The sequence below is a fragment of the Panthera leo genome, chromosome A1 (genome assembly GCF_018350215.1).
Source record: "Panthera leo isolate Ple1 chromosome A1, P.leo_Ple1_pat1.1, whole genome shotgun sequence".
NCBI classification, from domain to species: domain Eukaryota; kingdom Metazoa; phylum Chordata; class Mammalia; order Carnivora; family Felidae; genus Panthera; species Panthera leo.
In genome coordinates this window covers 137,301,490-137,314,083 of record NC_056679.1, presented here as the reverse complement: position 1 = coordinate 137,314,083, position 12,594 = coordinate 137,301,490, and the positions used below count along the sequence as shown (strand labels likewise).

The following is a 12,594-nucleotide window of genomic DNA, read 5'->3' as shown; positions in this document are numbered from 1 at the left end:
ATTTTCTTCCCTTTCCACTGCATTACTATTTCCTCTTACTGGTTTAGTTAGTACCTATTTCTTTCTTTTTCCCTTTCTCTCCAAAAAAAAAAAAAAAAATCTTTAAATGAAAAATAGACATGTCACTGCTTCTCACTGTATACAAAAAAAGGAAACAATATGAATGAAATTCTAGCTCCCTTCAAGTATCTCTCCTAACCTTGATCTCCTCCCCAGAGGTATTCTAATATTCACCTGATGCATAAGCTTATAGAGCGGTTATTTTGTGCATCTAAATACGTATGTTTTTATAGAAGTAATGTTTTCTGTTTTATAAAACTCAGGGGTGCCTGGTTGGCTGTTGGTAGAGCATATGATCCCTGCTTTGGGTACAGAGATTACGTAAATAAATAATTAATTTAAAAAATTCTTTTAAAATATACCTTTGCTTTCCTACTCATTATATATAACTCTACTTCATTACTAATTGCAGTATGAGTTCTTGAATACTTAACCTATTTATAATTTTGTACCACTACAAGCAATTCATTCATTTAACTGATATTTACTGAATGCCTACTGTATTCTAGGCACTGTTCTAGCTGCTGTAAATACAGCAATAAACAAAACAAAGACCTTTGCCCTCTTGGAGCTTACAATTGCATGGGAAGAGAAAGAAAATAAACAGAATATACCATTAAACTTTGCCTGCAAAGGGCCTGATAGTAAATATTCTAGGTTTTGCAGAGCACATGTCTGTTGTAGATTCTTTATGTTTGTTTTACAACACTTTAAAATGTAAAAACTGCTCTTAGCTCACAGGCTGTACAAAAACAAGCCAGAGGGTAGTGGGGCTCTAACTTGCCGACCCCTGATATAGCAGTGTAAAAGGTAGTATGAGCTTTGCAAAAAATAAAAGAATCCAGGATAAGGGGCAGGGGTGGGAGAAGGTAGGATACCATATTAAAAACGGTGTCTGGGGGATTCTGTTGGTTAAGTGTCTGACTCTTGGTTTCAACTCAGGTCATAATCTCACCGTTCCTGAGTTCGAACCCCACATCTGGCTCCATGCTAACAGCACAGAGCCTGCTCGGTGTTCTCTCACTATCCCTCTCTCTCTCTGCCCCTCCCCTGCTCATGCTCGTTCTCTCTCTCAAAAATTAAAAAAAAAAAAAAAAAAAAAAAAAGAAGAAGAAGAAGAAGAAAAAGAAGGTGTTCAAAGGAGGTAACATCTGAGCAAAGACCAGACAGTAAAGCCAGTGAGCCAAGTAGATATTTGGGAAAAGCAGATTCCAGATAGCTGAACCAGTAGCTAAAGCAAAAGTCCCAAAGTAGGAACATGACTGATATGTTTTTGATAGAGCAAGGAGACCAGTGTGCAAAGAGGGAAACTGGTAATAGGAAATAAGGTCAAGAAGGTAAGGGACAAAGGGGAGTGGTTTGGGCAGATTATAAAAAGTTTTGTGGGCTACTGTAAGGACTAGATTTTCTCTGAATCAAAAGAAGAGCCACTGCAGTGCTCTGAATAAGGAAGTGACTAGGACTGTCTTAATTTGCAAAAGACTAGCTCTCGCTACTGTATTAAGAAAAGACTACCGGGAAGGACTAAGGTAGAATGGGGACACCTGAGTAACCTATTTAAACAGTATTTATGACAGTAGTAGCTTGCATCAAGGTGATAGTAGTGGAGAGGACGAGGCACTGTAAAATTCTGGATATATTTTGATGATATAGAAAAAACAGGTTGTCCTGAAACTATGGATGTGAAGAGTCACAGAAAAAGCAAAGTCCAGGATAACTCGAAGATTTCAGCCTGGGCTACTGGGAGGAGGAGTGGCTACTGACAGAAATGGGGCAAGTCTATGTGTAGAGTAGGTACTGGGGAGATGTTTAGGAGTTTAGTTTGGAAATGCTGAGTTTGATGTATATCATTAGACATTTAGGTAGAGATGTTGAAGAGGCAGCTGTACACAGGAGACTAGAATTAGTTTGGTTGTTGCTGGCATTTACATGGTATTTAAAGCCATGAGACTGAGTAACATTACTAATGAAGTGATAGGAAAAACAAGACAACAAAAAGCAAGGACTGAGCCCTGGGTTCTTCAACAAACGAGGTCTGAAAGGAGAATTACAAGGGGCCAGGAAGGAGGTAAAAGATAAGCAGGGGGTGTGTGGTATACTGGAAAGCAAAGAAGAAAGTGTTTCAAGGATAAGGGAACAAACAGCCCTGTCAAATGCTGCTGATAGACCAAGTAAGATGAACAGAACCAATGGCATATGGCATTTGATAACATGGAAGTTACTGGAGAACATGAGCCGTTCAGCAGGAATGGGGCAGGCAAAAGCCTGATCGGAGTGGGTTTGGTGTAGTATACGAAAGGGAAGAATTTGGCATTACCAAGTACGGACAACTCTTTCAAGGAATAATGCTGCAAAGGAAACCCCAAAAATGGGGAAACAGGTGGTGAGGAGTGGATCAAGATTTTTGTTTTTAAATACTGGGAGAAATAATAGCATGTCTGTTTGCTGATAGACATAATTCAGTAAAGGAAAAACATGACGTGGAAGGAGAGAAGCTGAATTAATGTCCTTGAGCACATGGGCAAGGATGGGATCTAGTACAAAAGCAGACACAAGAACATGAACAGTTAACCTAAGTAATAAGCAGGAAGACAGCATGTACTGACACAGATGTTGGTAGGTACACAGGGTGCTGGAAGTCTGTGTAAGTTTTCTGATTGCTTCTATTTTGTTAGCAAAGCAGGAAGCAAGGTCACGTATGAGCTAAAAGTGAGGATGGGAAAAGAGATTCGAAGGTTTGAAAAAGAGAAGATATGAAATAGTCATACGGGAATAGGAGAGTGAACAGACTAAGAAAACACAGTGCAACCAACAGGCAGCATCAAGGGTCCCCTTGAGTAAAGTGGTCAGGTATCGTTGTGTGTTTTCTTCCAGCTATACTAAGTTGCATAATGGCAGGTACAAAGCAGAGAATTGGTTTTACGTAGGCCTGTGTTTCTACCAAACAAGCAAAGAGCAAGGAAGTGGATCCAAAGGAGTGATTAAAATCATAAACTGTGGGTGCCTGGGTGGCTCAGTTGGTTGAACGTCTGACTTCGGCTCAGGTCATGATCTTACAGTTCTGTGAGTTTGAGTCCTGCATCAGGCTCTCTCTTCTGTCTTCCTCTCTCTCTGCCCCTCCCCTGCTCACGTGCATGCGCTCACTCTCTCAAAACTAAATTAAAAAAAAAAAATTAAAAAAGATTAACCATGAATTTCAGCCGGGTTAAGAAGGGGAGTGAAAATATCAAGAGCACGAGTGGCAGGGAAACAATAACAGGATCGATACAATGGAGATTACGCTGGGGTCAAAAAACGGTTGGGGCTGAGATATTAACCAGAAGGAGTGAGCTACAAAAACAGAAAGTGGGGTCACAAAATAGAACACATAAAATTGTAACTACGTTAGGACTGCAGTTACTGACAAGGCAGAAGGGTGTCACTACGGGAGTGAGTGACTGAGATAGTATAGACGAGCACTGGAGGAAAGGTCTAGGAATGAGAGGCCAGGATACTGGAAAGATCAGTTATGTACATTTTTTTCAATTTCAATATAAAGACTGAGGCAGTACTGAAGAGAGGGGCAATGAACCTGGAGCTAAAATAATTGAAGAATGAAGAGGAATGATCTGGAGGTCACGGATAGCAATTATACTATCAACAGTTAATAACCACCACGAGGGGTAATGGATTATATAATCTGAGGATTTTTAGGGAGGAGGAGGAAGGGAGAAGAGTCTGAAAGCAGCAAGGAGTTGCATGGCAGACATCTTTCCCACCTCTAGAAACACTGATTAGAAGGGCTATAGAAAACAACACCCACAACTGCACAGTGCAAAAAGTCAGCTTTCCAGAAAAGCAAGGAAGTGAAGGAAATGTTTAAGAACAGGTTGAGACCGGACTCTGCAGATGAAGGACTGTAAATTCCAGTGGGCACAGTAGAAGGGTATAAAGAGTTAGGAAGGATTTTTAGTGTTTTGTTTTGTTTTGTTTTTTAAAAAGACATATATAGACCCTTTTATGAACTGGAGTGCAGGCAATTAAAGGTGGGTTGGAAGTCTGGAGGTTCTGTGGCTACCGACATTCTCGAACACACAGGACCCCTGATACACTCATTCCCATGCTTCTCTAAGAAATGGAAATTGCTGTGTCAAAATGTTTTTGCTTTAAAATTAAAATGGCTCTACTGACTTACTCAACGTAGGAGTTTCCATTACAACCTTGTCACTACACACTAGCAAAACTTTTTCACTTTTGCCAGTATGACGGCAAACAAAATATCGCCGTTTTACTTTGCACTTCTCTACTGGTGGGGCAGAGCATTAGCTGTATTGAGATTCTCTTTTGTGAAAATAAAAAAAAAAAATCTTTTTAATGTGTATTCATTTTTGAGAGAGAGAGAGAGATCATGAGCGAGGGAGGAGAGACAGAGGGAGACACAGAATCCGAAGCAGGCTCCAGGCTCTGAGCTGTCAGAACAGAGCCTGATGCGGGGCTCGAACTCACAAACCGCGAGATCATGACCTGAGCTGAAGTTGGACGCTTAACCAAGACTGAGCCACCCAGGCGCCCCTCTTTTGTGAATTTGGCTGTTAAGAAACGGAGTTGTCTTCTCTTTTTTTTTTAATGTTTGTTTCTTTTTGAGAGGGACAGAGAGAGTGACCGGGGGAGGGGCAGAGAGAGAGGGAGACACAGAATCCAAAGCAGGTTCCGTGCTGTCAGCACAGAACCCAACACCGGGTTCGAATTCACAAATCACGAGATCATGACCTGAGCCAAAGTCGGACGCTCAACCAACTGAGCTACCCAGGTGCCCCTTCTTCTCTTTTCTTAATGGTTTATAGTGCTTAGAAAGAAACTTTTTCTAATTCATTCCGCTCTTAATGATTCACACAAATGTTACAAATTCCTTGTTTCAAATCTTCCTATGGCTCATGCTAGGCCCAGTAGGTTATCTCTTCCTCAAATCCCTCTACTATCTACTAGAGACATTTAAGGCCCACCAGTCTTACTGGTCAAACCCATTAGTTTCCATACTATGACTGTTTTTGCACTACGTTTGAGGTGGTTTGGCCCACAGAGCAGAAAATATTTACTGTCTAGTCCTTTACAGAAAAAGTTCAAGGGCTCCTGCTCTGTATCTTTTAGGGCCCCTGAACTGCTTGCAGTTTCAAGAACACGGTAGGTCCTTATCGTTGCTGACAGTGTCTGAAGCGCTGCTCCTATTCCCTGCATGAACTCTATTACTAGCCCTGCTAGATACGGCCACAGATTTGTACTGTAAAGCTGTAACTACACTTTGTTACACTTTTTTCTTCATATCTCTCTCTCAAGTAGTATGTAAATCCCTAAATGACAAGGGACAGTCCCAGCACTAAAAAATTTAGTAAATGAATAAATGGCACACAAAATCAATCCTTCATAATTTGCCATCTTTCTCATCATTTTCCTGTTTTCCTATGCTCCAGCTAAAAGTAACTATTTTTACTTTTATGTCATTATTTTTCAAAAATACTATTTTTAATGACAGCATAGTGATCAATTTTCTAAGTGTTTCTTTATAGTTTTGGTGGATACCACCTATTCCTAATCGTTTATTTATTGAGTACGGTCACGATTTGGTGAAGTATTTCTCTGCTCTAATCCCTTCCTTAGTAAAGACAAAAGCAATGGAAACTTGGCCTTTCTGGGATGGACCATTTTATCTATGACAGCCACTTCTATACCTGAGGATTAAGAGGCTCTGCTGAATATTATTTTATTAAAGGCTTCAGAGTCCTTCACGGTCAACTATAAAATGCAGTTAACTTTTTCCCTTCACTTTTCAGCATATAATTAATTCCCTACAGCTTGTAGTCTTATTCTCCTTAACTGGAGTATCTTTTATTATTGCTATTTTTTTTATTTCTCTACTAAGACTTTAGTTTGGCAGGGGTTTTACTAAGTTTATTTTTCAATTTGGTTTAATAGGCCATTGTCACTTTTTTTTTTTCATGTTTTATTTGAGAGAGAAAGTGTGTGTGAGCAGGGCAGAGAGAGAGAGAGAGAGAGAGAGAGAGAGAGAGAGAGACAGACACAGAATGTGAAGTAGGCTCCAGGCTCTGAGCTGTCAGCCCAGAGCCCAACATAAGGCTCAAACTCAGAAGCCATGAGATTATGACCTGAGCCAAAGTCAGACACTCAACCGACGGAGTCACCCAGGCCATTGTCACTTTTTATACAGACCAAATTTGATGGATTTGTTTTTTCTTCCCCTATCTGTGTTGAGGTCATTACAAAGAGTGTTTCACCACAAATACTTTTTGCATTCATTTTAGAAACCATTCAGGTACACCTCATTACATTTCTTTCAGGTAAGGATATTTTTTCCTTTTGTAAAATATATGCAGATAGTTAAGGCCTCTCTGGTTTAACTTTGTAATTTACCCATTCATTACCTCCAGCTCAAGTTTACTATCTTCATAATGTGTAGATCCACTAAGTTATAGTGAATAATAAGATTCATCACAAGGTTCTGTATTTATTCAATGTGTACATATTCATAAGATTCTGAATATGTATATTACATGAAATTTTACAATTAAAGGATCTGAGCTTTGCAATCAGGTAGATCTAGATTCAGATTCAGCCTTGAACATTCTGAGTCCATGGGCAAAGTACTTGCTTATCTACAGGTAACTCCCAAGTGTAACAAAGAACTATGATACCGAGCAGCATGTATATAAAAGTAAAAAACTATGATAAATACCTACAAATAATGCCTGGTATAGTATATGGAAAAAATGTTATTTCACTCCCTCTTCCTTCCCATCTCAAGCAATAAGGGCAATAAATGCTGTGCTCCTCAGTTTTAAGTCCATTATTAAATTTTCTTAAGTAAAAACAATATGGGAGCTTTGGATATTCATATACTCCAACCTAGTATTTTCCCTTTGGAGAATCTATCTTAATGAAATAAGCTAAAACACAGAAGCTGTCTGATGTACAAGGATGTTCATTGTAACATTTCTTAGACTGCCAAAAAAAAAAAAAAAAAAAATTAGAAACTTGCTAACTGTCCACTAGGACATTGTTTAATTATGAGAAAATCACATTATGAGGTCATTTTTAAAAAATGCTCACAGGGGCACCTAGGTGGCTCAATTGGCTGAGTGTGTTCAGCTCTTGATTTTGGCTCAGGTCATGATCTCATGGTCATGAGTTTGAGCCCCGTGTCGGACTCTGTACTGACAGTGAGGAGCCAGCTTGGGATTCTCTCTCTCCTCCTCTGTCCCTCCAACGCTCATGTGCACTCCTATCTCAAAATAAATAAATAAACTTATAAAAAGAAAATTTTAAATAAAAAAAAAATTTTAAGTGCTAACAAATTAACAGGAAAAAATGCTAATGTTGCTAAGTGAAAAAGCAGAATGAAAAGCTATTCATGGGGCGCCTGGGTGGCTCAGTCGGTTAAGCGTCCGACTTCAGCTTAGGTCACGATCTCACACTCTGTGAGTCTGAGCCCCGCGTCGGGCTCTGTGCTGACGGCTCAGAGCCTGGAGCCTGTTTCAGATTCTGTGTCTCCCTCTCTCTCTGACCCTCCCCTGTTCATGCTCTGTCTCAAAAATAAATAAACATTAAAAAAAAAATTAAAAAAAAAAAGCTATTCATATAGTAAAGTCTCAACTATGTAAAAATCAAATAAACTGAGAAAAAATATTGAAAGGAAATATATCAATGGGTTTACAGTAATTATCTCAAAGTCTAGATATTAGTGATTATAATTTGATGGGTTATTTTCTAAAATATCAATGATCATGATGATAATAGCAGTTATTATTTATGGAGTGTTTACCACATCAGGCCCCATTCTAAGAGTTTACCAAATTAATTCAGTTAATCCTCACAGCATTATGAGATGAAAAAACTGAGGCACAGTGAAATGAAGTAACTTGCCCAAGTCCACACATGATTTCAGAAGGTGCCAACATTTGAATCCAAGAAGTCTGGCTCTAGAGCTCCTGTTCCTAACCGCTACATTTGAAGATTTGCTTTGCTTTTAAATTTTAACTATTAAAAAGGCAAATGTCAACTCCAATCTTGTGGTCCTTCAGTTAGCAGCTTTGTTTTAGCTCTAGGCATTCTTTTAGTTCTGAGTTCAACTATTTGCTCTGCCATCAGGTGCCATTTTGGAACAAGATGTAGCTACCATTCCTGTATGGGTTCTATCCACTCCAGAAAATTCCAAGACAAATCTGCATCCCTATTTCCTGTTCCAATATCTCATTTAATCACTGAGACTCATTTAACCATTCTTAGTTATTACACCCACTTTCAGTACTTCAAAGAATTCTAGTAAGGAGGTCCTGAGGCAACCAAATGAACAGAGGCTTCTAGAAACTCTCCTACACCAACACCCAACCATAGAACTACAAATCTATACAGTTACCACTATACCTGTCCTCCATCATAAAGTTCACCCTGCAACCCAGGAGACTCCTTTCACCTGCCAACACTCACCAGATATCCGCCGCGACACAGGCTGAACGGGACCAATTAAGAAAGACTCCCAACATTTGGGGAATTTTTTGTCTCTGATCCCGATTTTTGAAGATGGCATTATTCTCCACTGTTTTCGAAAACAATCATCAGTTAATCAATCACTTTCATTCTTTCAGCTTTCTCACCCGTTTGCTGGTAGACCAAATTGTTTTTCTGGGAGAAAGACCTTTTTGGCACCAGTATAAATTCAAGTATCAACTCCAGGAAAAAAGTCACAATTTATACTCCAGGCAATAAACACAACTCCCGCTTACTGCTGTGTTCCTCTCTGCGGTTTACATTTGATAAATTTATTTCATGACTTGTTACTTGTTTTGCCTTCCTTTATTAGTCAAATTTCTTTTAAAAACAGTATTTGCAGATTCCGACATGGATAAAAGCAAGCAATTCTTCTAAATACAGATTTACATTTCAGTGAAGTTCATTTACAATATTTAGAAAACCTGAGCTCATGTGATGGATTTAACGTTATATAAAAAAGAAAAACTAGTCATAAAAACAATGAATACAGTATCAAGTGTTGATAATGGAAATATTTACGAGAATCATGTGTATTTTTTTCCAAAATCTTACCCTGCTCATAACATATTTTGGTAATAAGCTTGATTACTTTAAAACATTTTTATAGGTATTTCTGTGGGAGGAATTTAATAATTCCCTGAACGCCTGGGACAAAAATGTAACCTCAAGGGTGACCCAGGTGGGGGCCCTTTTAGGAAAAACAAAATGGAGCACTAGTAGTTCATTAGGCTAACATTAACTCAGGTGACGTAAAAACTGGACTGGTAAACTGTTAGGCATTTATGAATGCATATGCTGGGGAGTAAAAGAGAAATCGCACCTTCAAACTAACATTCCCTTTTTGCGGCTGCAAGTTTTCAAGTTGGTGGAGTCATTGTTCAAGAAGAAAGGTGTGGAGGGCAGGGTACAAGTGGAAAACAAAATCGTTTCTCCCCCAAGACTGAATACTTCCCTGCTTCAGTAAGTGGAACTTACTTGCCATTCTAGTATGAAAGCTTTGATACAAAAGGGAAAGTTAAAATCTAAAAGGAACTTTTGTTACCCTAAATGAAAATAAGCCTTTCAAGGATAGCCATTTTACAACCTTATATTTCCAAATACCGATGAGACAATACAACTTGTTTTTTTATAGACATCTTTTCTTAGGCTAAAAAAATTACCATTTATAAACTCATCAGTGAAGTCATCACTGTTTCAAGGTAGGATTGTTATGAAGCTTCTTAAAACAACTGTCAAAACCAATTTGTGAATCCCGCCAAGTTTAAATTTCTACATCCAAATCTGTTGATGGACCAAACTAATTAGTGATTAAGAAAACGGACTTAGATTTAGGTAGCAAGCAGTCCTTGCCACATCCAGCTGGTTTTTACATCAGTAGACAAATAGGCGATCATTTTTAAAGGAAGAAAGCCTTTTCCTAACTGCGGTAGCTGGTCTGCTCCTCGGCAGCTGTTCCCTGTCGCGTGTTCTCGTGGGAGAAGTACAAAAGGGTGGAAGTGAAAAAAACACAAGCCCACGCAAAGCCCGTGCAGTTACTAACATTAAAGTTATGTAAATATGTCGTGAGGCCAAGAGGCCACAAGGGGCAAGAACCGCCCAGAGAAAGCGATCCGCCCGAGCTGAGTGTGGAGAGGAAGGCGTGTGCGGGCCTGGGACACCCGGGCAAAGGGGAACGGGCGGGGGACAAAGACGAGCCATCCGGGGCAGAGGCAGGCAGTGCCCCAAAGCGCCGAGAACCGGCAGAAGCAGCCGTCCTGGCGCAGCGACTGCGGCGCCAAGGCCCTCAAACGCCGCGGTATAACAGCTCCCCGGCGAGAAGACGCTCCCCTCCTCGCCGCTCTTACTGGCCCCCAGGCCGACCTCGGACACCTGAGGAGGCGCTGCCCGACCGCCGCCGGCGTCCCGTCGGACAGCTGTTGGGCTTAGAACCGCGCCGCCGCCGGGCTCCAAACGGCCGGGAGGGCGGCGGGTCGGGCGCCTCTCCCCGCGGCCCCTCAGGCAGCTTCGGAACAGCCTGCCTCCGCTCCCGCCCTCCAGTCAGGGGCCGCGCACCCTCACGCCACCTACCCGGTCCCACACCATCCCAGAGGCCTCCGGCGCTCGGGCCCTCTGCCGAAGCGGCGCTGCCTCCCGTCCGGGGCCTGAAATGGCTGCGGAACAAAGAGAATCTGGGCTCGGACGAGCGCTGGTCCGATTGGCCGGGGGGCGGGGCCCGCCGCGGGAACGTTCGGCGGCGGTCGCCTAGGCAACGGCGGCGCGGCGGGGAAAACCGCGGCCTGGGCCTGCTAGGTCCGCTGACCTGCGGTCGGCGGCGCGCGCCAGCGGTGGCTCAAGCCGCGCTGCAGCCGGCTGCTCTGCGCCGTGAGGCCTCGACCAAAAATGGCCCTGCAAGTGTGGACGCTTAGGGGCTGTCCAGGGCCTCCTAAGCGTGACGACCCTACCCCAGACGAACTTCCATACTTCCGGATAATCTCCAAAGTGACAGCCCTGCCCCGGGAGCCTATTTAACACGGAACATGCCGCATATCCCCCAATAATACAGTTCCAACGTTGCTGGTAAAAAACAGGAACGACTTCAGTAGATGGATATGGGCAGAGGGCTGCCTGCGAATGTTGCATGATTGACTTTTGAGGTATGCTGTATCTAGCATGTCAACTGCTTTCTATGCAAAATTAAAGGATTTATAAAATTAAGTTTTACATGTCCAGGTGTATGTTAAAACCAGTGTCTTCCTTTTAGAAATAAGAAGCCCTCCTCTTTGTAAGCAGCCATCATGAGAAATTAAAATGCCTTCTGTTTTCTAAACAGAGCGTAATCCAAAATGGGAGACATAGATGTTTTTATACTCAATTATAATAATGGTAATGAACTGATAAATAACAGTTCCTTTCCCCACATTATTCTTATATATAAATTTCCTATGTATTATTATTTTAAATTTGCATACCTAGATGATCATTATAACCCATGGTGATGATGCTGCTGATAATATCCTTCCTCATAAGATCAACGTGTGTAAAATGCCAGCAGTTTTTACTGTCCTGTTTGTAAGTGCTGTATATATTATGTTTTGAAAATGTGTAGCAGTTGTTGCCTTCCAGGCTTATTGGAGGTAAAATTATAGTACCAATACTAGAAAGTTTTTTTTATTTACATTGATAAAGCTTATTTGATTTACATTGATAAAGCAAGTAACAAACTTGCTAATAGTTTTCATTTGCAACAAGTCATTTTACAAAACAATTTATTTCACTTAAATTTTGAATCTAGAAGGACTATTTTTTATCATTAGGAAATGGAACATACGAAGAAAAAATATTTTACATAACTAAGACACTCATAATTAGGATTCCAACATTTTCTAATGTTAATTTGATAGCAGTTGGATACAGGAGCACGCACCAAAAGAGGCCTCCAGATAGGAGTATATTACTAAGAAAACAACTTAATGTAAACCTTCCGAAATGTAGTTTAGTGTACCTGCAGGAAAATTTACCCAGAATACATATATTTATCCAAATAACAAAAAGAGCTTATTTCTGCATTTGAAAAGTCCCATCATGGGACTTTTTTGGGACATCAAGGGAGCCTTGATCCTTGCAAATCAGGGGATGTGTGGTTTCTGCAATTTACTTTGCTAAGGAAAAACAACAGGAATACTTTTTAAATGTAAAGGTTTAGCAAATAATGACAGATGCAAAGAACTACTGACAAAGCAATTAGTCAGGAATTCACCTGAATAATACCTTGGAAGTAAATGAAATTAATTTTATAAGGTGAAGTATTATTTAGTGTATGTAAGAGGATTTATTGACCAAAATCTTTTGAAATAAAAAAATACTGATCATCAAATGTTGTGAAATTGAGCCTAAGAAAATTAAATATCCACACTTTTATGAAACTTAAATGAAAGTGCATTAAAATTTAGTATGAATAGCTCTGTATTGAATGAAGAGCTGCTTGCACGTATAGCCTTTTTGTCTCTACGTTCT

At 40.5% G+C, this 12,594-nt stretch overlaps 1 protein-coding gene across 2 annotated transcripts in view; it reads right to left on the bottom strand.

The window, feature by feature from the left end:
* The window catches only part of TNPO1 (transportin 1), a 90,624-nt gene extending 79,864 nt beyond the window's left edge, over positions 1 to 10,760 (bottom strand). For both annotated transcript variants that reach the window (XM_042940790.1, XM_042940803.1), the window contains exon 1: positions 10,669 to 10,760. In XM_042940790.1, the coding sequence (XP_042796724.1) occupies positions 10,669 to 10,683 (15 nt within the window). In that variant the 5' untranslated portion in view covers positions 10,684 to 10,760. The remainder of the gene's footprint in view (positions 1 to 10,668) is intronic.
* Positions 10,761 to 12,594: the final 1,834 nt, after the last annotated feature.